Consider the following 24,301-nt stretch of genomic DNA (forward strand, 5'->3'; position numbering starts at 1 on the left):
CAGAAGTAGGACAGATTATAAATTGGTCACTGCTTCCATGCCAAGGCCTAGTATACTCATTTATCTGTGACAGACAGCGCCAAATAATAAGAGGATAAATACTGAATCCAGTCCAATTCAAACATGGCAATCCCTTCAGGGTCTAGCAGATAATTAAATTGAGTTAACTTCCTCTCATCCAAACGCAAAATAACAGAAAACAGCCCAATGTCTGCAGAGTTTACTACAAACAACACACAGGGATGCTCTAAATATACTGTGGAGAAAAGAAAAAAAAAAAAAACCCACTGCAAAATGATTACTTTTTTCTGATTTGATTTGAGTGTCAGTTTAACTCTTAGAGAGTTAAATTTTACTGTTTCACGCTTTGTATTTACTAAAATGCTTTAATTACAATGTACTTAAATGATTTAAGTTTATTACATTGCTATAAAATGTTCAGTATATGCTACTAATTTGTAGACATAGTCGAAAGTACAAAAAAGTTTAGTTTAATGGAATTAAATCGCTCAGGTTTAGTCATGACCACACCTTTTTATCTCTGCATTGCATTGTGGGGATTGGGCATGTTGTTGAAAATGTGTTCTTTTTATATGCAGGGGTTCAGTGGGATTGTGATGTTAGTGTTAATTTGGACTTAATGTGTGTATGGCAGTGTTTATTGGCCTTTTTGTGTTTGTTTTTGTATTTTTGTAGAGCTGCACCATGAGTCAGAGCCATAGAAAGAACAATAGTGTTATTGTTCATTTCTAAAGGTTCTGCAGCTTCACAAGAGTGTATTCCCACCTGAATAATCCTCTGGTCCACTTATTTGATGTGGATCAAATGGGGATTGTATTTTGTCATTTGGATTGGATTGCATTCACATTGTACTTTTGGCAAGTGAACCAAAATGCGTGAACTCAAGCGTGCGTGTAAGGAGCTGCACTAGCATTGGACAGGAAAGTCAGGGGCGGGGTTAACCAGAGACGGCTGGTGTTGATGAAAATAATCGTGGTACTCTTATATACAGTTATTGTTTTCAGAATATAAATTGCATTTTTACTGACACAAATTTTCAAAAATAATGTTAACACTCAAGAAAAGCTCAGTTGGAGCCAGTTTCATAATACAGGCATTTCACCAAATGTCAATGGCACATTCAGTTTCCTCATTGCTCCACGTCTGTCCACAGCTCATGTCTGCTGCTGTTAGCTCTGATCACCCGTAAACCTCGGCTACTTCCAGCGGCTACGGTGGCTCGTCAAGCACAAAAAGGTGCAAGTTTCCTTGGTTTGGTTCGGTTCGAGGTCGGTTATATTCACACCAGAAGTGAACCGGCCCAGAGTCCGTTTGGAAGTGGTCCGCTTGTTTGGTTCGAATCAGAGTTTGCATGTTTGTATTCACACCTAAAAAAAAGTCCGGACTTTCTGGGGAAACAAACTCTGGTCCGTTTTATGTTTATGTTTATGTTTACGCATTTGGCAGACACTTTTTTCCAAAGCGACTTACAGGGGAAAACCAATTAAATCACTCAATCAATCAAATTTTATTTATATAGCGCCAGATCACAAAAAAGTTATCTCTTGACATTTTATATATAGAGTTGGTCAAAACCAGACTCTAAGTCAATTCTACAGAAACCCAACAGAATCCTCCTGGAGCAAACATTTGTGACTGGTGACAGTGGCGAGGAAAAACTTCCCTTTAACAGCAGAAACCTGGAGCAGACCCAGACTCCTGGAGGATGGCCGTCTGCCTTGACCAGTTGGGGTTAAAGAGAGAGAGTAGAGAAGGGGAAAAAGAGAGAGCGATAGAGATAGGGACTGGGGGAGAGGGGGAGAAGGGGGGAGTAGGGGGAGACACATGGAGGCGGTTGAGGATAAGTGAGTGGTGATGATGAGGGCAGGGAAGAGGCCGGACCACCGCAGCAGGTCCAGAGATAATCGTGAAAGAATCTGTGGTTATCCTGGGAAAAACCTTATTAGAATATTTAAAATGGAATGTTTGAAAGTGCTAGGATAGGAGGTGCTCTCGGAAGAGCTGGGTCTTCAGGAGCTTCTTGAAGATAGGCAGGGATGACTCTGTTCTTGTAGCACTTGGTAGAGCGTTCCACCAACGTGGAACGACCCATGAAAAGAGCCTGGATTGTCTTGTACAAGGTCTGGGGACCACCAGACTACGTTCCCCAGACGAGCGGAGTGGTCGTGGGGCGACATAAGCTTTTATTAGTGCACCTAAGTAGACAGGAGCAGACCCACGGAGAATTTTGTAGGCTAGGATTAAAGATTTGAATTTGATGCGGGCAGCTATGGGTAGCCAGTGTAACTCAATGAGTAAGGGGGTGACATGTGCCCTTTTAGGCTGATTGAAGACCAGACGCGCTGCTGCATTCTGGCATTCTGCATTCAGTTTTAAACAGACCAAACGTGGTAGGTGTGAATACACCCTAAGTTTTTATGCTTCACTTAATTAAAAGTATGTAGGTGATGGCAAATTACACTGAGTTAACTTCTTGCCTAATTTCCATCAACGTCACAATGTATTAAGTTAAAGAATTATATAAAGCCATTTGTATTGCATAAGATTTTAATTGGTGATGGGACTTTTGGCTCTTTGAAGGGAGCCGTTCAAGCAGGAGCTGTTCACTGAAAAGAGCCGTTCAAAAAACTGGCTCTTGTATGTTTTTGCATTATTTTGAAACACCAATGTTTTAACCCTTTCATGCATACTGGTCACTACAGTGGACAGCTATTCTACAGCTTTTCTCTTCTATATTCATGGATTTTGTTGTTTTCGTTGTTTTGGTTTTTTTCACACATATCTTTATTAAAGTTTTAAGACACTACATATCTTTTCTGACATGAATTGGTAACATTATGTAGATCTCTTCTGAGCATAAACCCTCAGAATCACAAGCCCTCCCCATAGTTTTCACACAATTTATCAGTAAATACATGTTTCTGTGCATCAAAAATTAAACATGTGGTGTCCAGCTGAGTGGACATTTTTGCAACTTCATGAAAAATAAGTCCATAAGAAGTTATTTATTTATTTATATTTTTAATTTTTATTATTTTTATGTATTTTTTTTTTTTTTTTTACATTTTTAAAATTATTTTTATTTTATTTTATTTTTTTAAATTTTTTTTTCAGAAGAAAATTCTCAATCGCATTGTTTTTTTCGTGCCTGAAGAAGAATAAAAACACTCGGGAAAAAATTTTGATTAACGTTCTCATAATTCGTGCATGAAAGGGTTAATGACTAAATAGGCTACATGTGATGATTGACATTACATTTTAAAGGTGTTTAATTGGCGCGGCAGTAAATATTATCTTACTGTAAAAAAGAATAGTTAGTTCAAATGTGTGGGCTAAATCCATGACATGAAAGGTGACATTAGGCAAATGCTGGAATTTGACCAAAAACATCAAGGTACATTATGTGGACTAGTCTGTAACCTAAAAATGAAAAAGAAAATAAAACATTTTCTTATGAAATAACATTTTATTCTCCTCAAAACCAGAACAATAAATGTGTGTAAACATACGGAAAAAATGGCACAAAACACAACAGTGATTAATCACTGCAGTTACTTAAATACCTGAACTATAGTGCAATTCTCCTCAGAACAAGAACAATAAATGTGTGTAAAAAAAAAACGGAAAAAATTTGCACAAAACACAACAGTGATTAATCACTGCAATTACAGTACTTAAATACCTAAAAAAAAAACACTCCCTCCTTAAGAAAAAAAAAAATGAACGGCTCTTTACAAAGATTCGGTTCCCATTGTTCATTTCAAAGAGCCGTTCAAAAGATTTGATTCGTTCGTGAACGTCACATCACTACGAATGAATAATGGGTCAACAATGTAAAGTGCCTTGGGTGTCTAGAAAAGCGCTATATAAATCTAATCCATTATTATTATTGAAAATTTTAATTAAAATCAACTTGGAAATGAGTCCAAAGAACTGATGATATTAAGTCTAATGATTATACAAAGTAAATGACATTGCAACAAATTTTAAGTTAATTTAACTCTGCATTGAGTGTGTTGTACTTAAATAGCAATTCCATTCAAATCAAGCATTTCAGTTTAATACACTCAAGTTTTCATGACTTACATTTTTTAAGGCAACCGGTTACCTCAGAATTTTTAAGTAAACTCAACTTATCCAGTCTTACAGTGTAAATATTCTCTAGGAAAAAAAATAAGAAGAAGAAACCACTGCAAAATGATCACTTTCTCTGATTTGACTCTTTATACACAATAAAAAACAGTGTCAGTTTAACTCTTAGAGAGTTGAATTTAACTCTGATTTAGATAACATTTGGTCCCACTCAAAATTGATACTGATACAGAAATCAATCATTCCGCACAAGAACAGTTAATTTTATACGTTTCATTCTTGGTTGTATCTTCAAGATACAACTGCAGCATGAAATAATGAGTAAAATTTACTCTATGGCCAGTGTCAACACACATGATATGCAAGTCATTTTCAAAATCAAATTAGCAAAAAAAAACCTGACCTGATTGAGAAAAACAGATGTCATTTTTGGATTTAGCGGTACAAAATGGTCCTAATTCAGTTGAAAAAACCTAGACAACTTGCAAAAAACATTTTTTTGTAACCCAGTGTAATATTTGACCACTGAGACCTGCTGTATCAAATATGGTACAAAGTTGAAACTCATATATAATAATGATAATAATAATAATAATAATAATAATAATAATAATACACTATATTTATAGGCACCTTTCTTGGAACTCAAGGACACCGTACAGTAAAACAGGAGAATATAAAACAGGGGTGTCAAACTCATTTTAGTTCAGGGGCCACATACAGCCTAATATGAAATAAAGTGGGCCCGACCAGTAAAATAATATAAATAATAGGATAAGAACTTATAAATATTATCAACTCCAAAGTTTTCTCTATATTTTTGAGGGGAAAAAAAGCAAAATTCCAGAATGAAAATGTTTACATCTACGAACCGTACTTGAACATAACATAAACAAATATGAAAACCTGAAAATTCTTAAGAAAAACAAGTGTAATTTTAACCATGTTACACCTCAGTTTATCATTTATACATATGCATTACAACTTACAGATCACAGTGGATCTACAAATACACAAAACCTTTAATAACAGGCAGCATATTGTTAAAATACTACATACTTCTCTTAAGACATTTCAGGTTTTTCATATTTTTTTGTGAAAGGCTAGTCCGTAAATGTAAACATTTTTGTGTAATTTTACTTTTTTGACACTAAAAAATAAAAGAAAAATTAGCTTCTTTTCATTATTTATAGGTTATTATGATATTATTTACAGGTCTGGCCCACTTTAGATTGAACATCATTGATTGTTAATATCTTCAGTGTAATTTTTACATTTCACAAATTCATTCCAGGGGCCGGATTGGACCCTTTGGAGGGCCGGACTTGGCCCCCAGGCCGCGTGTTTGACACCTGTGATATAAAACAAGCAATAAAACAGAGTAAAAAATGAAAGGCAGGTTAAAAATTGGTTCATTTTTCCATTTTTTTTTGCACTGTCCACTTCAAATTGGACAGTGGAATTGTGGTCATAAAGAGAAAGAGGTCCTAAACAGATATGTTTTGAGTTTGGATTTGAAGAGAGGAAATTGATATTTGAAAAAAAAAAAAAAAAGTTTTGTTGCTCAGAAGACCCATTAAAGGCCCCATTTTCAAAGAACTGGAATTTTCTGTCAATGATTTCATGGTTCAGGCTTTACAGGGTTATTTTTTTCCAGATCTTACTCTGGAAATCTGTCTGGTATCTTAAATGCACTGAGATGTGTTTTTTGTTGTTTGTCCTTGTTGTTGCTCCCATACATCCTCACCCCACCCTGGTCTGTGAAGCTCCTGGTCCTGACCGTGTCCATATATCCTGGACTGTGGTCTATCGGGGTCCAGCTTTATTCAGCCTTCACAGGGAGCTATGTACCGGGCCACCACTCTGTCCTTCTCATTAACAGTCCCAACGAGCAGGCGGCCAAGGACATTGGCAGGTAAAGTATGAACTGCTGGCTGCACAGCGCTCCAAATTGTAAACCAGAGGCTATCATTGCGAATGTATTGTACCCCCTTTTTTAACCCAAATGCCATTAATCTGTCCAGCCTGTGTGTGCACGGCCTGCGATATGAGTAAACATGATGTATAAACGCATTATGTCAGTCAGTTTGGGATAAGTTTGACGCTTCTGTCCGGAGCAGAGATACAATCTTGTCAAGCAGCAGACTAGTGGAGCGCTGTGTCTGCACTCTCATCTCCTTTGTTGGCATTTTAGCTGCATGTAAATGAGCTCCATCTATTTACCACGTGTCAAGACGGAGAGTAACCACAGTGCGGGTGCCAGATATGTAAATCACCTCCCTCAGAGCCACTGGTTAGAGATGGGGGCATATCTGGGCTGATAATAAACTATAACATTAGCATAGCTGCAGCTGAAGGTAAAGTTTATTATCGGAATTCTCCTCCAGTTTAACCCATAAAGACCCAAACATCCACCGTCGACCAAAACCGTCTACTGATCTCAACTGTTTAATACCTGCTGATGAGTAGGATGGGCAAACTCACTTCCTGGATCAAACCAGAAGTGACAAGTCTAGGAGTCATTATAGACTCAGACTTTAACTTTAAGTCCCACATAAAGAAAGTCACTAAAACGTCATTCTTCCACCTCAGAAACATAGCCAAAATAATGCCGGTTATAAATCGAAAGGATGCTGAAAAACTGGTCCATGCTTTTATCTCCAGCAGACTGGACTGCTGTAATGCACTCCTTACAGGTCTCCCAAAAAGCAGCACAGACAGACTTCAGCTGATTCAGAACTCTGCAGCTAGGTTATTAACCAAAACCAAGAAGAGAGAGCACATTACTCCAGTGTTGGTTTCCCTGCACTGGCTACCGGTAACCTACAGAATTGATTTTAAGATACTACTCCTCACGTATAAAGCTCTAAATGGAACCGGACCAAGTTACATTGCAAACTCTCTGATCAATTATGTACAAACTAGAACACTGAGGTCATCAAACGCAGGTTTACTAGCGACTCCCAGAAATATTACAAAGAAAATGGGGGACGCAGCCTTTACTAACTATGCACCAAAGTTATGGAATACAATTCCAAAAGACATTAGAGAAGCCAGTTCACTGAATATATTTAAAACCAAATTAAAAACATTTTTATTCTCATTAGCCTTTGAAAGGAGATAAAAATGGGGTCACAATTCAGTAACCAGGAATGTGCGGTTTTTCATTTTTATTTTATTTTATTGTATTTCTGTTTTTATTTTTTTTATTTTACTGTATTTCAAATTTCATCTTATTTCTTGCACTTCAAAAATTCTATGTATAATCAAATATTTTAATGTGCGCTGCTTTTATTTTTATTTTATTGTATTTCTCTCACATTTCATCTTATTTCTTGCACTTCAAAAATTCTATGCATAATCAAATATTTTAATGTGCGCTGTTTTTATATTTATTTTTATTTTATTGTATTTCTAATCAAATCTAAATGTATTTTAATATTGTATTTTTTTCAATCAATGTGAAGCACTTTGGGCTACAATTTCTGTATGAAAGGTGCTATACAAATAAAGTTTATTATTATTATTATTATTATTACCTGCTGATCTATTAATCCAATCAATATATGTAAATAATTACTGTAAAATATGTAATATATAATATATTCGGTGCCATAATGTCACCACCGCACAGGCCGAGGGGCAGCAGCAGTGTATAGGGAGGAAATCTACCTGTTCATGACTCAGAACCCAGACCTTTGGAATTCTCACCATTTTTAAATCTTATTTTTATTTAAATATTCTATTTAACCCATAAAGACCCAAACCTCCACCAGCGACCAAAACCATCTACTGATCTAAAATGTCTAATAACTGCTGATCCATTTATCCTATCAATACATGTAAATAACTGGTGTAAATGCAGTTTGTCGTCTTTTCATGGTCATCAGATATGACACATTTGGACGTTCAGAGGCTCCTTAGTAACCATGGAAACACCGTCATCTTCTACAACATTGATTCACCAGTAAAACCCATGGAGTTGGATCAATGACAGTGACAACATATCAATAACAAAAGTATTTTGAAGAGATTTCCACAAATGCACATTAGTTTAACTAACACATGTACCTGCAGTAATTATTCTATAGTATGGATTTGAAAAGACTGTGGGTCAGTTTCTCCACATCTTCTTTTCACCTCATAAATAATATATGTGAATCCGTCACATTGTGGTATCATATTGATTTGGTCTGCTTCAAACATATAAAGTAATTGGTGTAAAATAAAGTTTGTCATCTTTTCATGGTCATCAGATATGACCCATTTGGACGTTCAGAGGCTCCGTAGTAACCATGGAAACACTGTCATCTTCTACAACATTGATTCACCAGTAAAACCCATGGAGTTGGATCAATGACAGTGGATGGACACACTGGGTTTATGTCCAGTTAATGCTATATTTTACTGAAAAAGTCACTTTTTCTTAATTTTTTTTCTTTTTTGATACAATGACCGTAAAGTTTACTCTGAGGTTTAATGAACATCTTCATGATGAGTCAATTAAACCTAAAAAAATAGATGATTTTCACTGGAAAAATGCCAAATTCGGAGGATAATATTATTATAAATGATGATAAATAACCCTAACCCAAATGACAGTGGATGGAAACACTTGAGCTTAAGTATAATTATTGATATATTTGTTAATAAAGTCACTTTTTCTTCATTTTTTTCTGTTTTTAATGTCCTCCTGAGACCCAGTAAGTACAACTTTTGTTTTTTTTTACATTACATAATTGCCTTGACTGGAAACTGTATGATGCCACAGTTTTTCAGATCTTTATAGTTTTTCATTTAATGAAATGTCCTTTGCAGTGGACAGGTTTTTTTTGTTATTTTTTTAATAAAGCTGTGAAACTCTTGTCCACTACAGAGCACAAAAATGCTTTGCTGGGTCTCAGGAGGATGTAATAATCTTCAACTTCAACATCTGAGCTTCTGTGAACATCTATATAATTCAGTAACTTAAATATAGAAAAATACACAATTTTCACTGGCTTAATGCTCAACTGCAGCTAAATATTATATCAAATCAAATAAATTACACTTAACCCATAAAGACCCAAACATCCACTGGTGAACAAATGCATCTACTGATCTAAACTGTTTAATACCTGTTGATCCAGTAATTCTATCAATACATGTAAATAATTGGTGTAAAATACAGTTGGTCATCTTTTCATGGTCATCAGATATGACCCATTTGGACGTTCACAGTTACCATGTTACCGTAATTACCATGGAAACACTGTCATCTTCTACAACATTGATTCACCAGTAAAACCCATGGAGTTGGATCAATGACAGTGGATGGACACACTGGGTTTATGTCCAGTTAATGCTATATTTTACTGAAAAAGTCACTTTTTCTTAATTTTTATTCTTTTTTGATACAATGATCGTAAAGTTTACTCTGAGCTTTAATGAACATCTTCATGATGAGTCAATTAAACCTAAAAAAAATAGATGATTTTCACTGGAAAAATGCCAAATTTGGAGGATAATATTATTATAAATGGTGATAAATAACCCTAACCCAAATGACAGTGGATGGAAACACTTGAGCTTAAGTATAATTATTGATATATTTGTTAATAAAGTCACTTTTTCTTCATTTTTTTCTGTTTTTAATGTCCTCCTGAGACCCAGTAAGTACAACTTTTGTTTTTTTTTACATTACATAATTGCCTTGATTGGAAACTGTATGATGCCACAGTTTTTCAGATCTATATAGTTTTTCATTTAATGAAATGTCCTTTGCAGCTGACAGTTTTTTTTGTTATTTTTTTAATAAAGCTGTGAAACTCTTGTCCACTACAGAGCACAAAAATGCTTTGCTGGGTCTCAGGAGGATGTAATAATCTTCAACTTCAACATCTGAGCTTCTGTGAACATCTATATAATTCAGTAACTTAAATATAGAAAAATACACAATTTTCACTGGCTTAATGCTCAACAGCAGCTAAATATTATATCAAATCAAATAAATTACACTTAACCCATAAAGACCCAAACATCCACTGGTGAACAAATGCATCTACTGATCTAAACTGTTTAATACCTGTTGATCCAGTAATTCTATCAATACATGTAAATAATTGGTGTAAAATACAGTTGGTCATCTTTTCATGGTCATCAGATATGACCCATTTGGACGTTCAGAGTTACCATGTTACCGTAATTACCATGGAAACACTGTCATCTTCTACAACATTGATTCACCAGTAAAACCCATGGAGTTGGATCAATGACAGTGGATGGACACACTGGGTTTATGTCCAGTTAATGCTATATTTTACTGAAAAAGTCACTTTTTCTTAATTTTTTTTTCTTTTTTGATACAATGACCGTAAAGTTTACTCTGAGCTTTTATGAACATCTTCATGATGAGTCAATTAAACCTAAAAAAAATAGATGATTTTCACTGGAAAAATGCCAAATTCAGAGGATAATATTATTATAAATGGTGATAAATAACCCTAACCCAAATGACAGTGGATGGAAACACTTGAGCTTAAGTATAATTATTGATATATTTGTTAATAAAGTCACTTTTTCTTCATTTTTTTCTGTTTTTAATGTCCTCCTGAGACCCAGTAAGTACAACTTTTGGGTTTTTTACATTACATAATTGCCTTGACTGGAAACTGTATGATGCCACAGTTTTTCAGATCTATATAGTTTTTCATTTAATGAAATGTCCTTTGCAGCTGACAGTTTTTTTTGTTATTTTTTTAATAAAGCTGTGAAACTCTTGTCCACTACAGAGCACAAAAATGCTTTGCTGGGTCTCAGGAGGATGTAATAATCTTCAACTTCAACATCTGAGCTTCTGTGAACATCTATATAATTCAGTAACTTAAATATAGAAAAATACACAATTTTCACTGGCTTAATGCTCAACTGCAGCTAAATATTATATCAAATCAAATAAATTACACTTAACCCATAAAGACCCAAACATCCACTGGTGAACAAATGCATCTACTGATCTAAACTGTTTAATACCTGTTGATCCAGTAATTCTATCAATACATGTAAATAATTGGTGTAAAATACAGTTGGTCATCTTTTCATGGTCATCAGATATGACCCATTTGGACGTTCACAGTTACCATGTTACCGTAATTACCATGGAAACACTGTCATCTTCTACAACATTGATTCACCAGTAAAACCCATGGAGTTGGATCAATGACAGTGGATGGACACACTGGGTTTATGTCCAGTTAATGCTATATTTTACTGAAAAAGTCACTTTTTCTTAATTTTTATTCTTTTTTGATACAATGATCGTAAAGTTTACTCTGAGCTTTAATGAACATCTTCATGATGAGTCAATTAAACCTAAAAAAAATAGATGATTTTCACTGGAAAAATGCCAAATTTGGAGGATAATATTATTATAAATGGTGATAAATAACCCTAACCCAAATGACAGTGGATGGAAACACTTGAGCTTAAGTATAATTATTGATATATTTGTTAATAAAGTCACTTTTTCTTCATTTTTTTCTGTTTTTAATGTCCTCCTGAGACCCAGTAAGTACAACTTTTGTTTTTTTTTACATTACATAATTGCCTTGATTGGAAACTGTATGATGCCACAGTTTTTCAGATCTATATAGTTTTTCATTTAATGAAATGTCCTTTGCAGCTGACAGTTTTTTTTGTTATTTTTTTAATAAAGCTGTGAAACTCTTGTCCACTACAGAGCACAAAAATGCTTTGCTGGGTCTCAGGAGGATGTAATAATCTTCAACTTCAACATCTGAGCTTCTGTGAACATCTATATAATTCAGTAACTTAAATATAGAAAAATACACAATTTTCACTGGCTTAATGCTCAACTGCAGCTAAATATTATATCAAATCAAATAAATTACACTTTACCCATAAAGACCCAAACATCCACTGGTGAACAAATGCATCTACTGATCTAAACTGTTTAATACCTGTTGATCCAGTAATTCTATCAATACATGTAAATAATTGGTGTAAAATACAGTTGGTCATCTTTTCATGGTCATCAGATATGACCCATTTGGACGTTCACAGTTACCATGTTACCGTAATTACCATGGAAACACTGTCATCTTCTACAACATTGATTCACCAGTAAAACCCATGGAGTTGGATCAATGACAGTGGATGGACACACTGGGTTTATGTCCAGTTAATGCTATATTTTACTGAAAAAGTCACTTTTTCTTAATTTTTTTTCTTTTTTGATACAATGACCGTAAAGTTTACTCTGAACTTTTATGAACATCTTCATGATGAGTCAATTAAACCTAAAAAAATAGATGATTTTCACTGGAAAAATGCCAAATTCGGAGGATAATATTATTATAAATGGTGATAAATAACCCTAACCCAAATGACAGTGGATGGAAACACTTGAGCTTAAGTATAATTATTGATATATTTGTTAATAAAGTCACTTTTTCTTCATTTTTTTCTGTTTTTAATGTCCTCCTGAGACCCAGTAAGTACAACTTTTGGGTTTTTTACATTACATAATTGCCTTGCTCGGAAACTGTATGATGCCACAGTTTTTCAGATCTATATAGTTTTTCATTTAATGAAATGTCCTTTGCAGTGGACAGGTTTTTTTTGTTATTTTTTTAATAAAGCTGTGAAACTCTTGTCCACTACAGAGCACAAAAATGCTTTGCTGGGTCTCAGGAGGATGTAATAATCTTCAACTTCAACATCTGAGCTTCTGTGAACATCTATATAATTCAGTAACTTAAATATAGAAAAATACACAATTTTCACTGGCTTAATGCTCAACTGCAGCTAAATATTATATCAAATCAAATAAATTACACTTAACCCATAAAGACCCAAACATCCACTGGTGAACAAATGCATCTACTGATCTAAACTGTTTAATACCTGTTGATCCAGTAATTCTATCAATACATGTAAATAATTGGTGTAAAATACAGTTGGTCATCTTTTCATGGTCATCAGATATGACCCATTTGGACGTTCACAGTTACCATGTTACCGTAATTACCATGGAAACACTGTCATCTTCTACAACATTGATTCACCAGTAAAACCCATGGAGTTGGATCAATGACAGTGGATGGACACACTGGGTTTATGTCCAGTTAATGCTATATTTTACTGAAAAAGTCACTTTTTCTTAATTTTTTTTCTTTTTTGATACAATGATCGTAAAGTTTACTCTGAACTTTTATGAACATCTTCATGATGAGTCAATTAAACCTAAAAAAATAGATGATTTTCACTGGAAAAATGCCAAATTCGGAGGATAATATTATTATAAATGGTGATAAATAACCCTAACCCAAATGACAGTGGATGGAAACACTTGAGCTTAAGTATAATTATTGATATATTTGTTAATAAAGTCACTTTTTCTTCATTTTTTTCTGTTTTTAATGTCCTCCTGAGACCCAGTAAGTACAACTTTTGTTTTTTTTTACATTACATAATTGCCTTGATTGGAAACTGTATGATGCCACAGTTTTTCAGATCTATATAGTTTTTCATTTAATGAAATGTCCTTTGCAGCTGACAGTTTTTTTTTGTTATTTTTTTAATAAAGCTGTGAAACTCTTGTCCACTACAGAGCACAAAAATGCTTTGCTGGGTCTCAGGAGGATGTAATAATCTTCAACTTCAACATCTGAGCTTCTGTGAACATCTATATAATTCAGTAACTTAAATATAGAAAAATACACAATTTTCACTGGCTTAATGCTCAACTGCAGCTAAATATTATATCAAATCAAATAAATTACACTTAACCCATAAAGACCCAAACATCCACTGGTGAACAAATGCATCTACTGATCTAAACTGTTTAATACCTGTTGATCCAGTAATTCTATCAATACATGTAAATAATTGGTGTAAAATACAGTTGGTCATCTTTTCATGGTCATCAGATATGACCCATTTGGACGTTCACAGTTACCATGTTACCGTAATTACCATGGAAACACTGTCATCTTCTACAACATTGATTCACCAGTAAAACCCATGGAGTTGGATCAATGACAGTGGATGGACACACTGGGTTTATGTCCAGTTAATGCTATATTTTACTGAAAAAGTCACTTTTTCTTAATTTTTTTTCTTTTTTGATACAATGACCGTAAAGTTTACTCTGAACTTTTATGAACATCTTCATGATGAGTCAATTAAACCTAAAAAAATAGATGATTTTCACTGGAAAAATGCCAAATTCGGAGGATAATATTATTATAAATGGTGATAAATAACCCTAACCCAAATGACAGTGGATGGAAACACTTGAGCTTAAGTATAATTATTGATATATTTGTTAATAAAGTCACTTTTTCTTCATTTTTTTCTGTTTTTAATGTCCTCCTGAGACCCAGTAAGTACAACTTTTGGGTTTTTTACATTACATAATTGCCTGGATTGGAAACTGTATGATGCCACAGTTTTTCAGATCTATATTTTGTCATTTAATGAAATGTCCTTTGCAGTGGACAGCTTTGCTTTGTTTTTTTTTAATAAAGCTGTGAAACTCTTGTCCACTACAGAGCACAAAAATGCTTTGCTGGGTCTCAAGAGGATGTAATAACCTTCAACTTCAACATCTGAGCTTCTATGAACATCTATATGATCTGTAAATTAAATATAGAAAAATACACAATTTTCACTGGCTTAATGCTCAACTGCAGCTAAATATTATATCAAATCAAATAAATTACACTTAACCCATAAAGACCCAAACATCCACTGCAACCAAAAGCATCTACTGATCTAAAATGATTAATACCTGTTGATCCACTAATCCAATCAATACATGTAAATAATTGCTCTAAAATACAGTTTGTTGTCTTTTCATGGTCATTCGGATGTTCAGAGGCTCCGCAGTTACCGTGGAAACACCATCATCTTCTACAACATTGATTCACCAGTAAAACCCATGGAGTTTGACAAATTACAGTGGATGGACACACTTGAGCTAAAGCTTGATTGATATATTTGTTAATAAAGTCACTTTTTTTTCAGTGTTTTCTGTTTTTGATATAATAACCCTCAACTTTAGTCTGAACTTCTATGAATGTCTACATGATCAGTGAATTAAATATAGAAAAATACACAATTTTCACTGTCTTAACCCATAAAGACCCAGTGCTACTTTTGTGACACTTCCTTTGTTTCTTAAGTGATTCATCACCATTTATTATAATATTATCCTCTGTATTTTGCGTTTTTTCAGTTTAAATCATGTATTTTCCTATATTTCATTTAATGATAATGTCGATGTTGATAAAAGTTCAGATTAAAGTTGAGGGTTATTATATCAAAAACTGAGAAAACTGAAGAGAAAGTGAGTTTTTTTGAGCAAATATATCATTAACTGAACATAAACCAAGTGTTTCCATCCACTGTCATTGATCCAACTCCATGGATTTTACTGGTGAATCAATGTTGTAGAAGATGACGGCATTTCCATGGTAACTACGGAGCCTCTGAACATCCAAATGGGTCATATCTGATGACCATGAAAAGATGACAAACTGCATTTTGCACCAAATACTTACATGTATTGATAGGATTAAAGGATCAACAGATATTAAACAGTTTAGATCAGTAGATGGTTTTGGTCGATGGTGGAGGTTTGGGTCTTTAAGGGTTAATGCTCAACTGCATGAAAACATATCAAATCAAATGCAGACATTAACCCATAAAGACAATAAAAGACAATAAAAATTGTTTGTCATCTTTTCATGGTCATCAGATATGACCCATTTGGACGTTGAGAGGCTCCATAGTTATCGTGGAAACACCATCTTCTACAACATTGATTCACCAGTAAAACCCATGGAGTTTGATTCAATACATTTGCTTTTACTTTCAGCTATTGATATCCTCCTGGGACCCAGGAAAGTGAAAGTTTTGTCTTTTTTCTGTTCCTTTTTTTTTTTTTTTTTTTACATTAAACTGCACAATGGAACAGTTTTTTCAGATAAATTTTTAAAATGATTTTTATTCATTTATTCATTTTTAATGGAATGTCCCTTGCAATGGACAGCATTTGTTTTTAAGGTAAAACTGTAAAACTTTTGTCACTGGGTCTCAGGAGGATATATTTGCTGTAAAAGTCCCTTTTTGCTCCATTTTTAGCTTACCGGCCAATAGGCGTAAGCTATTGTCGTCATCCGGCGTCGTCATCGTTGTCTGTCGTCTGTTACAAAAATTTCAATTGTCTTCTTCTCCAAAACTAAAATTCCGATTGACTTCAAACTTGGTATACAGCTTCTTTATGATGATGTCAACAAAAGTTAGTGAAATTATTTGGATCCAGATCTGATTCTGGATTTGGTGCGACTTTGAAAAATTTCCCCATTATAAGAGATAGGAAGTGGATCGATGCAATAACTCAGTAAATATAAATGATATCCAGTGTCAATTTCTACAGTCCAGCCCTGATGGGGAGATGACCAAAACATAATGGTCACATGCTGATCAGGATCTTCTTCTGGATCCGGGAACTTATGGAAAATTTAACATGAGCTCTTATGGGGAAAAAATTTCAATCATCTTTTTCTCTGAAACTCCAGTTCTGATTGACTTCCAACTTGGTATACAGCTTCTGTATGATGATGTCAGCACAAGGTATTGAAATTATTTCGATCCGGATCTGATTCTGGATTTGGTGCGACTTTGAAAAATTTTCCCATTACAACAGATAGGAAGTGGATTGATCCAATAAATCAGTATCAATGATATCAAGTTGGAATTTGAATTTTTTACAGATCTGATTGGAATATGACCAAAACATGGGCTATTTCTGTAATGTAATAAACACACATAACTGGGTGATAATAAATGGCATCTGGATACATTTCCCAAAGCTTTTAATTTGGCCGGTAAGCTACAGGGCCATTGGTCCTATTTTTTTACTGTTGTTTACAGTGTTGTGTTAATTTTCCTTTTTTTTTTTATCGTGTTTTTACTGAATTTTGACCACGTAACTGCTTTTTGGAGTTTTTCGGAGTTTGGGGGAGGTTGTTTGTTTGTTTGTCTGTCTGTTAGCAAGATAACTCAAAAAGTTATGGACGGATTTGGATGAAATTTTCAGGAAATGTTGACACTGGCACAAGGAACAAATGATTACATTTTGGTGGTGGTGGTGGTGGTGGGGGTCTGATCTGCCTTGGCGGAGGTCTGTGCTCTCAAAGTGCTTTTCTAGTTTCCTTTTTGTAACTGTCTGAAAATATGATAAAAATCAATGCAAACTTATAAGACAACAAAATACACTTCAAATAAACTTTCATTCAATATTTTCATGTCTTGAATAAATGACAAACCTCCCACTAAAACTGATTGGAATATGACCAAAACATGGGCTATTTCTGTCATATAATAAATACACATAACTGGGCAATAATAAATGGCATCTGGATACATTTCCCAAAGCTTTTAATTTGGCCGGTAAGCTACAGGGTCATTGGTCCTATTTTTCTGTTTTTGATATAATAACCCTCAACTTTAATTAGAGCTTTTTATAAAAATCTACATGCAGTAAATTCAATATGGGAAAATACCTGACAATCACTGGGGGAAAAAAAGCAAAATACATAGAATAATATTGTAAGAAATGATGATAAATCACTTAAGGGAAAAAAAAAAATGCATTTGGGAACTGACCCAAAAGTAGCTGTAGGTCTTTATGGGTTAAAAAGCTCCATAATGAAGGCTTCAGTTTCATGTTGCAGTTGATAACAGCTGGTAGCTTGTAGGCATTTCATTCTAATTTTCGTCTTTTTTAATCTCCCTTTCTTTTCTGTCCACATTCCTAACTACTGTCCTTTTTTTTTTTTTTTTTTTTTTTTTTGCAGGGCGATCATGGAGAGGAGACTGGCAGCCAGTATTAACATTCTCTCCAGGACTTCCACAATGTAAATCCTATTTGACCCTGAACTTGACATTACTTAGCACTCATCTTGCCACATCCGCTCATAGGAGTTAAAATATTCCTCAAATGTACAGACACACACATACACGTACATTTCCGTCTGTTTTTTTTTTTTTTTTTTTTTTTGTGTGTGTTCCGGTTACCTAGGAAACAACAACAACCGAAGGAAATGGGCTGCATCTGAACACCTTATCAGTTTTCCCCCATCACTGCAGCGTGAACGGCGGATAGCATTTAGAGCAGTCATATGTTTGTATGCACCGATTAACCTCCCCCTGCTAATGCATAATCACAAAGGGAACAAAACTAACAGGCCATGGAGGATAGAGAGGAAGCCGAATAGAAAATGCAGCGTTAAACCTGTTAACCAAACAAAGGTTTAGCCTAAAAATAGAGGAAGCGCTTGGATTAGTTTTTGGAACGAGGGTGGCGTCGGAGGCAGTCGAGGGTTTTATGTATGGGGATCGCAGGTGTGGAATGGATCCGATTCAGTCAGAACCAGACGTTAAACATAGACGTTCATGCTTAAATTTGGGTTATTAGTTTGTTTTTCTGGCATATTTCACAACCCACGAGGGAAATGTTCAAAGCACACAAGCAGTTTTACACTTCATACCATAAAAGCCTGTCGGGAACAGTTTGACAATATTGCTTTAAATCACTAGGGCCACAATCACTGCTAATAACAAACTGTTGTAGAAGGTTATATAGCTGTGTTCCTTTTAGAAAATATTGTTTAGTTCTTTTTAAAGACAGCTTCTTTGTGAGAAAACACACCGACACATGCTGGTATTTGAGGGCGTAAAGCAGGGGTGTCAAACTCATTTTAGTTCAGGGGCCACGTTCAGCCTAACATGATGTAAAGTGGGCTGGACCGGTAAAATAATAACATAATAATATATAACTAATATGAACTCTAAACTTTTCTTTATCTTTTAGAGTGAAAAATGTAAAATTACATCATGAAAATATTTACATCTAGAAATTATCCCTTTAAAAAAATGCAAATTACTTGAACAGCTATGAACAAACTGAAATTTATGAAGAAAAAAAGAGCAAATTTATCAATATTCTGCCTCATCTTCTCATTTATCCCATAAAGATTCCAATATCCACCATCGGTCAAAAGCACCTGCTGATCTAAACTGCTGATCACTAATCCTATCAATCCATGTAAATAATTGGTGTAAAATACAGTTTGTCATCTTTTCATGGCCATCAGATATGACCAGGCTCTGTAGTAACCGTGGAAACACCGTCATCTTCTACAACATTGTTTCACCGGTAAAACCCATGGAGTTGGATCAATGACAGTGGATGGATACACTGGGTTTATGTTCAATTACTGATATATTTTACTGAAAAAGTCACTTTTTTTCCAATTTTTTCTGTTTTGATACAATGACCTTTGAGTTTACTCTGAGCTTTTATGAACGTCTACATGATCAGTCAATTAAAACACAGAAAAATAGATGATTTTCACTGGAAAAATGCCAAATTCAGAGGATAATATTATTTAAAAAAGGTGATAAATCACTTTGAAAAGGTTAAATAAAGAGAAAAAATAATTTAAGAACTGCCACAAAAGTCCCACTGGGTCCTTATGGGTTATATATGTGCAGTACAACTTACAGATCACAGTGAATCTACAAATACATAAAACATTTATTAACAGGCAGAATATTATTAAAATTGCATTTATTTCTTTTAAGACTTTTCAGGTTGTTCATATTGTTCAGGTTATTCACATTTTATTGATAGTTTAAGGATAGTTTCTTAATGTAAATATTTTCTTAATTTAGTGTTTTTTTGCACTAAATCAAAGAGAAAAAATTGGTGTCATTATTTATAGGTTATTATGATATTATTATAGAGTTCGATGCCCTAACTTGCACTTTGCAAATTCAAACCGCGGGCCGGATTGGAACCTTTGGCGGGCCGGTTTTGGCCCTGGGCCGCATGTTTGACACTTGTGATCTATATGATCAGTCAATTAAACATAGAAAAATAGATGATTTTCACTGGAAAAATGCCAAATTCAGAGGATAGTATTATAAAAAAAAAAAAAGGTGATAAATCACTTAGAAAAGGTTGAATAAAGAGAAAAAATAATTTAGGAACTGCCACACAAGTCACACTGGGTCCTTATGGGTTATACATGTACATTGCAACTTACAGATCACAGTGAATCTACAAATACATAAAACATTTATTAACAGGCAGAATATTATTAAAATTGCATTTATTTCTCTTAAGACTTTTCAGGTTGTTCATATTGTTCAGGTTATTCACACTTTTTGTGAAAAGATAGTTTGTAAATGCAAACATTTTCATGCAATTTGACTTTTTTTTTTACACTGAAACAAAAAGAAAAACATGGAGTTGTCATTATTTATAGGTTATTAGGATAGTACTTTATTGGTCCCGCCCACTTTAGATTGACTTAGACTGAACGTGACCCCTGAACTAAAATGATTAATATCTTCAGTGTAATTTTTGCATTTCACAAATTTATCCCAGGAGCCGGATTGGACCTTGTGGTGGGCCGGTTTTTGGCCCACAGGCCGTATGTTTGACACCCAGGCATGACACCTAAGGCATGATAATGTGTCGCACTTCACATTATATGTAGAATAGACTTCATTTTGCCATTTGCACACATAAATCGCAGTATAAGTAGGCTACATTGGAATTCTTTAAACAAAAACAACATGCAAACACAGCGAAAACATATAAAAGCAGTTATTGCACAGACAGACACAAATACACACTGTAAAATTTTTAAAAATTAAATAAATAATAAAAAATAAAAGTACTGTGAGGTAGAACAAGTTATTGCACATTCAATTAAAATATTACATGTTTTTATGTTTTTTTTTTTGGTCTTTTAGGTACTTTTGGAAAGGTGAAATCCAAGATGCAAGTGAATTTCTGATGGTAAGCTTTGTGAAAATGTAAACAGAGCTGCAGATAATTCCATGTTGAAACCACAAGCAGAAGTTTAAGACGTTATTGTCATTCCAGGTTGTGAAAACAAAGACCTCCAGGACCCGACACGTCATAGATTATGTGAGGTAAGTATTTTCTGCAATGTAATGGTCATTGGAAGTCATTGTAAATCCTTTTTTATTATTAAAATGAGCTTTAGCTGTGCCAAAATTAAAGCTTCCGTGTAATTAGGATCAACCCATTCTTTGCTCAAAATTTAATTACTTCAGAGCTTACAAGTACTTTCTAGTTGCCAGCAGTGATGTTCTGCAAAAGCACCACATTAAACAATTTGTTTTATTTTGGTGCTGCTTATTCAATGTAGAACTGTAAATATTACCTGAAGATGTAGCACAATAGAGTTTAATTGCTTCGGCTTCAAAATAATTTTCAACAAAAACATCCTCCTACAACAGCAAATCAACGAACATTTTAAATGTGTGTATTTTATTTAACCCATAAAGACCCAGTACTGCTTTTGTGGCAGATCCTAAATACATTTGAACCTTTCTTAAGTGATCTTTAATCATTTTTTATAACATCATCTTCTATATTTAGCATTTTTCACTGTAAGGCATGTATTTTACTACATTTAATATCCTATACTTAATTTAGGTGCTCAGATAGAGAGAGAGAGAGAGAGAGAGAGAGAGAGAGAGAGGAGAGAGAGAGAGAGAGGAGAGAGAGAGAGAGAGGAGAGAGAGAGAGAGAGAGAGAGAGAGAGAGAGAGAGAGAGAGAGAGAGAGAGAGAGAGAGAGAGAGAGAGAGAGAGAGAGAGATGGAGTCAAAGATTATTACATTAAAATGAGAGAAAACTGATGAATAATTGACTTTTTTAGCTGAAAGTAAAAACAGGTGTCTCCATCCACTGTCACTGATCCAACTCCATGGGTTTTTAACTTGTGAATCTGTATTTTACACCAATTATTTACATGTATTGATAGGATTAATGGATCAACTGGTATTAAACATTTTAGATTAGTAGATGGTTTGGTAGCCAGTGGCTGTTTGGGTCTTTATGGGTTAATGTCATTGACATGACATGACATACAGGGTGGGGAAGCAAAATTTACAATATTTTGAGGCAGGGATTGAAAGACAGTGTATGACCAATTAGTTTATTGAAAGTCATGAGAATTTATTCGCCACAAGAAAATGTACATAATAGAAAATGTTTTATTCTATGTGTCCTCCTTCTTTCTCAATAACTGCCTTCACACGCTTCCTGAAACTTGGCCAAGTGCTCCTCAAATATTCGGGTGACAACTTCTCCCATTCTTCTTTAATAGTATCTTCCAGACTTTCTCGTAATAGTTTTGCTCATAGTCATTCTCTCTCTACATTATAAACAGTCTTTATGGACACTCCAACTATTTTTGAAATCTCCTTTGGTGTGACGAGTGCATTCAGCAAATCACACACTCTTTGACGTTTGCTTTCCTGATTACTCATATGGGCAAAAGTTTCTGAAAAGGTATGGATAATAGTGTTAGGTATGATTATGACATCAATATATGTTTGGTTTCAAAACAATTGACATAGTGCCTGCTGAGAAAAAACAACTAAATGTTCATTGTAAATTTTGCTTCCCCACCCTGTATGGTATGATGTGATATGATATATGATATGACATAATATGATATTATATGGTATGACATCATATGTTATATGATATGATATGATATATGATGTGATATGACATCATATGATTTATGATATGATATGACATAATTTGATATATGATATGATATATGATATGATATGACATAATACGATATATGATATGATATGATATAATATATGATATGATATGACAACACAATATAAGATATGATTTATGACATGATATGAAATTATATAATATGATATATGATATGATATGAAATTATGATATATGATATGAAGTGACATTTTTCGCTGCAGTTGAGCATTAAGCTATCAGTGCTGCATATTGGGTATTTTTTGTAAAGCTGTATCTGTATTAATCTTGTGGATTTCCTCCAGCGAAAACTGCATATTTTACAATCTACAATAGATGTGAACATTTGAGAATGGCTTATAATCATTTGGGGTGAGGATGAGTGCTTCGTGCTCTGTGGCCCCTGTTGAATAGAAATGTTTAAAAGCACTTTCCCTGAGTGTTCCCGCCGGAGCCTACCTCTGTTATTTTGTGAACTGAGGGGTATATGTAGAGTATGAGTCATATCCGTAGTATATAAACAAAGGTTATGCCCTGTCAGAGTCTAGAGTAATGTTTTGTGTGGCTCCCTTCAAGGTCTGTCCACCCATATGCAAACCCAGAAGTCCTCAGCTTCCCGGTGGAGGACGGCAGTCTGGCGTACATGAAGTGGATGGATGAAGCCATCCCAGATGACTGAGTGATCATTAAGTCAAAGTCAATCTCCGCTCGGCCTGCAGCCAAACACGGAAGCTGACTGTGGACGCACACACACAGGCTGCTGTTTAAACTGTGTGGACTGAAGGGTTCAGGAAATGGACCGATAGACAACAGTTAAAACAGGACGGTAGGACTTTTTGTAGTCTTAACCCTTTATCGGGCAAGTGACTATTTTGGTCATTTCCATATACATTACAAGACAGTGACAGCAACAGTTCCAGTGAGGACAGTGAGTCAACAATCTGAGGTCCAATGTGGTCTCCAGGGTCTGTAAGGTCCACCTCTGCATGAACAGTGAGTGGACCTGCTTTGTTAGGTACCATGAAGTAATGGTACTAATGTAAGGAATGATGTTCAAAGGGATAATGTGGATGTGGACAGGGGTCTTGTGTTGGTCTAATGTTCTAAAAGTGATGTTCTAATGTTCTAAAATACATGTTCCTTTCACCTTACATGTGTTTCCTTGTATTTTTTTATATTTACTTCTTGGATTTTTATAGGGATGTCCGATATTGGCTTTTTTGCCAAAAACCGATATGCCGATATTGTCCAACACTTAATTTCCGATTCCAATATCTACCGATACCGCTGCCGAAATATGTGGGATATTAAACTAATTTTAGGTAACATCACATATCTCCTATCATGGAATTAACACATCATGCCTAATTTTATTGTGATGCCCCATTGGATGCATTTTCAAATGCAACAAGGCTTTCAAAATGTAAACACTGTCTGTGGAAAGAATACATACTTCAACTTAAGTTGTGGAAAAAATGCCATATTTATGTATTTTCTCTCCCTCCCTCCATGAGTCTACTACAGTGTGGCAACTCTACTGTACAATTTTGAAAACTGCA

General features: G+C 34.5%; 1 protein-coding gene across 2 annotated transcripts in view; it reads left to right on the forward strand.

Annotated features, from left to right (window-relative positions):
- The window catches only part of LOC115430654 (protein CutA homolog), a 24,137-nt gene extending 520 nt beyond the window's left edge, over positions 1–23,617 (forward strand). Inside the window, exons 2-6 of one of the 2 annotated variants that reach the window (XM_030150791.1) lie at positions 5,880–6,028; positions 17,979–18,038; positions 20,947–20,992; positions 21,080–21,129; positions 23,319–23,617. In XM_030150791.1, the coding sequence (XP_030006651.1) occupies positions 5,880–6,028; positions 17,979–18,038; positions 20,947–20,992; positions 21,080–21,129; positions 23,319–23,421 (408 nt within the window). In that variant the 3' untranslated portion in view covers positions 23,422–23,617. The remainder of the gene's footprint in view (positions 1–5,879; positions 6,029–17,978; positions 18,039–20,946; positions 20,993–21,079; positions 21,130–23,318) is intronic. The other variant, XM_030150792.1, reaches the window with a different exon arrangement.
- Positions 23,618–24,301: the final 684 nt, after the last annotated feature.

This window comes from Sphaeramia orbicularis, chromosome 12, assembly GCF_902148855.1.
Source record: "Sphaeramia orbicularis chromosome 12, fSphaOr1.1, whole genome shotgun sequence".
Taxonomy (NCBI): Eukaryota; Metazoa; Chordata; class Actinopteri; order Kurtiformes; family Apogonidae; genus Sphaeramia; species Sphaeramia orbicularis.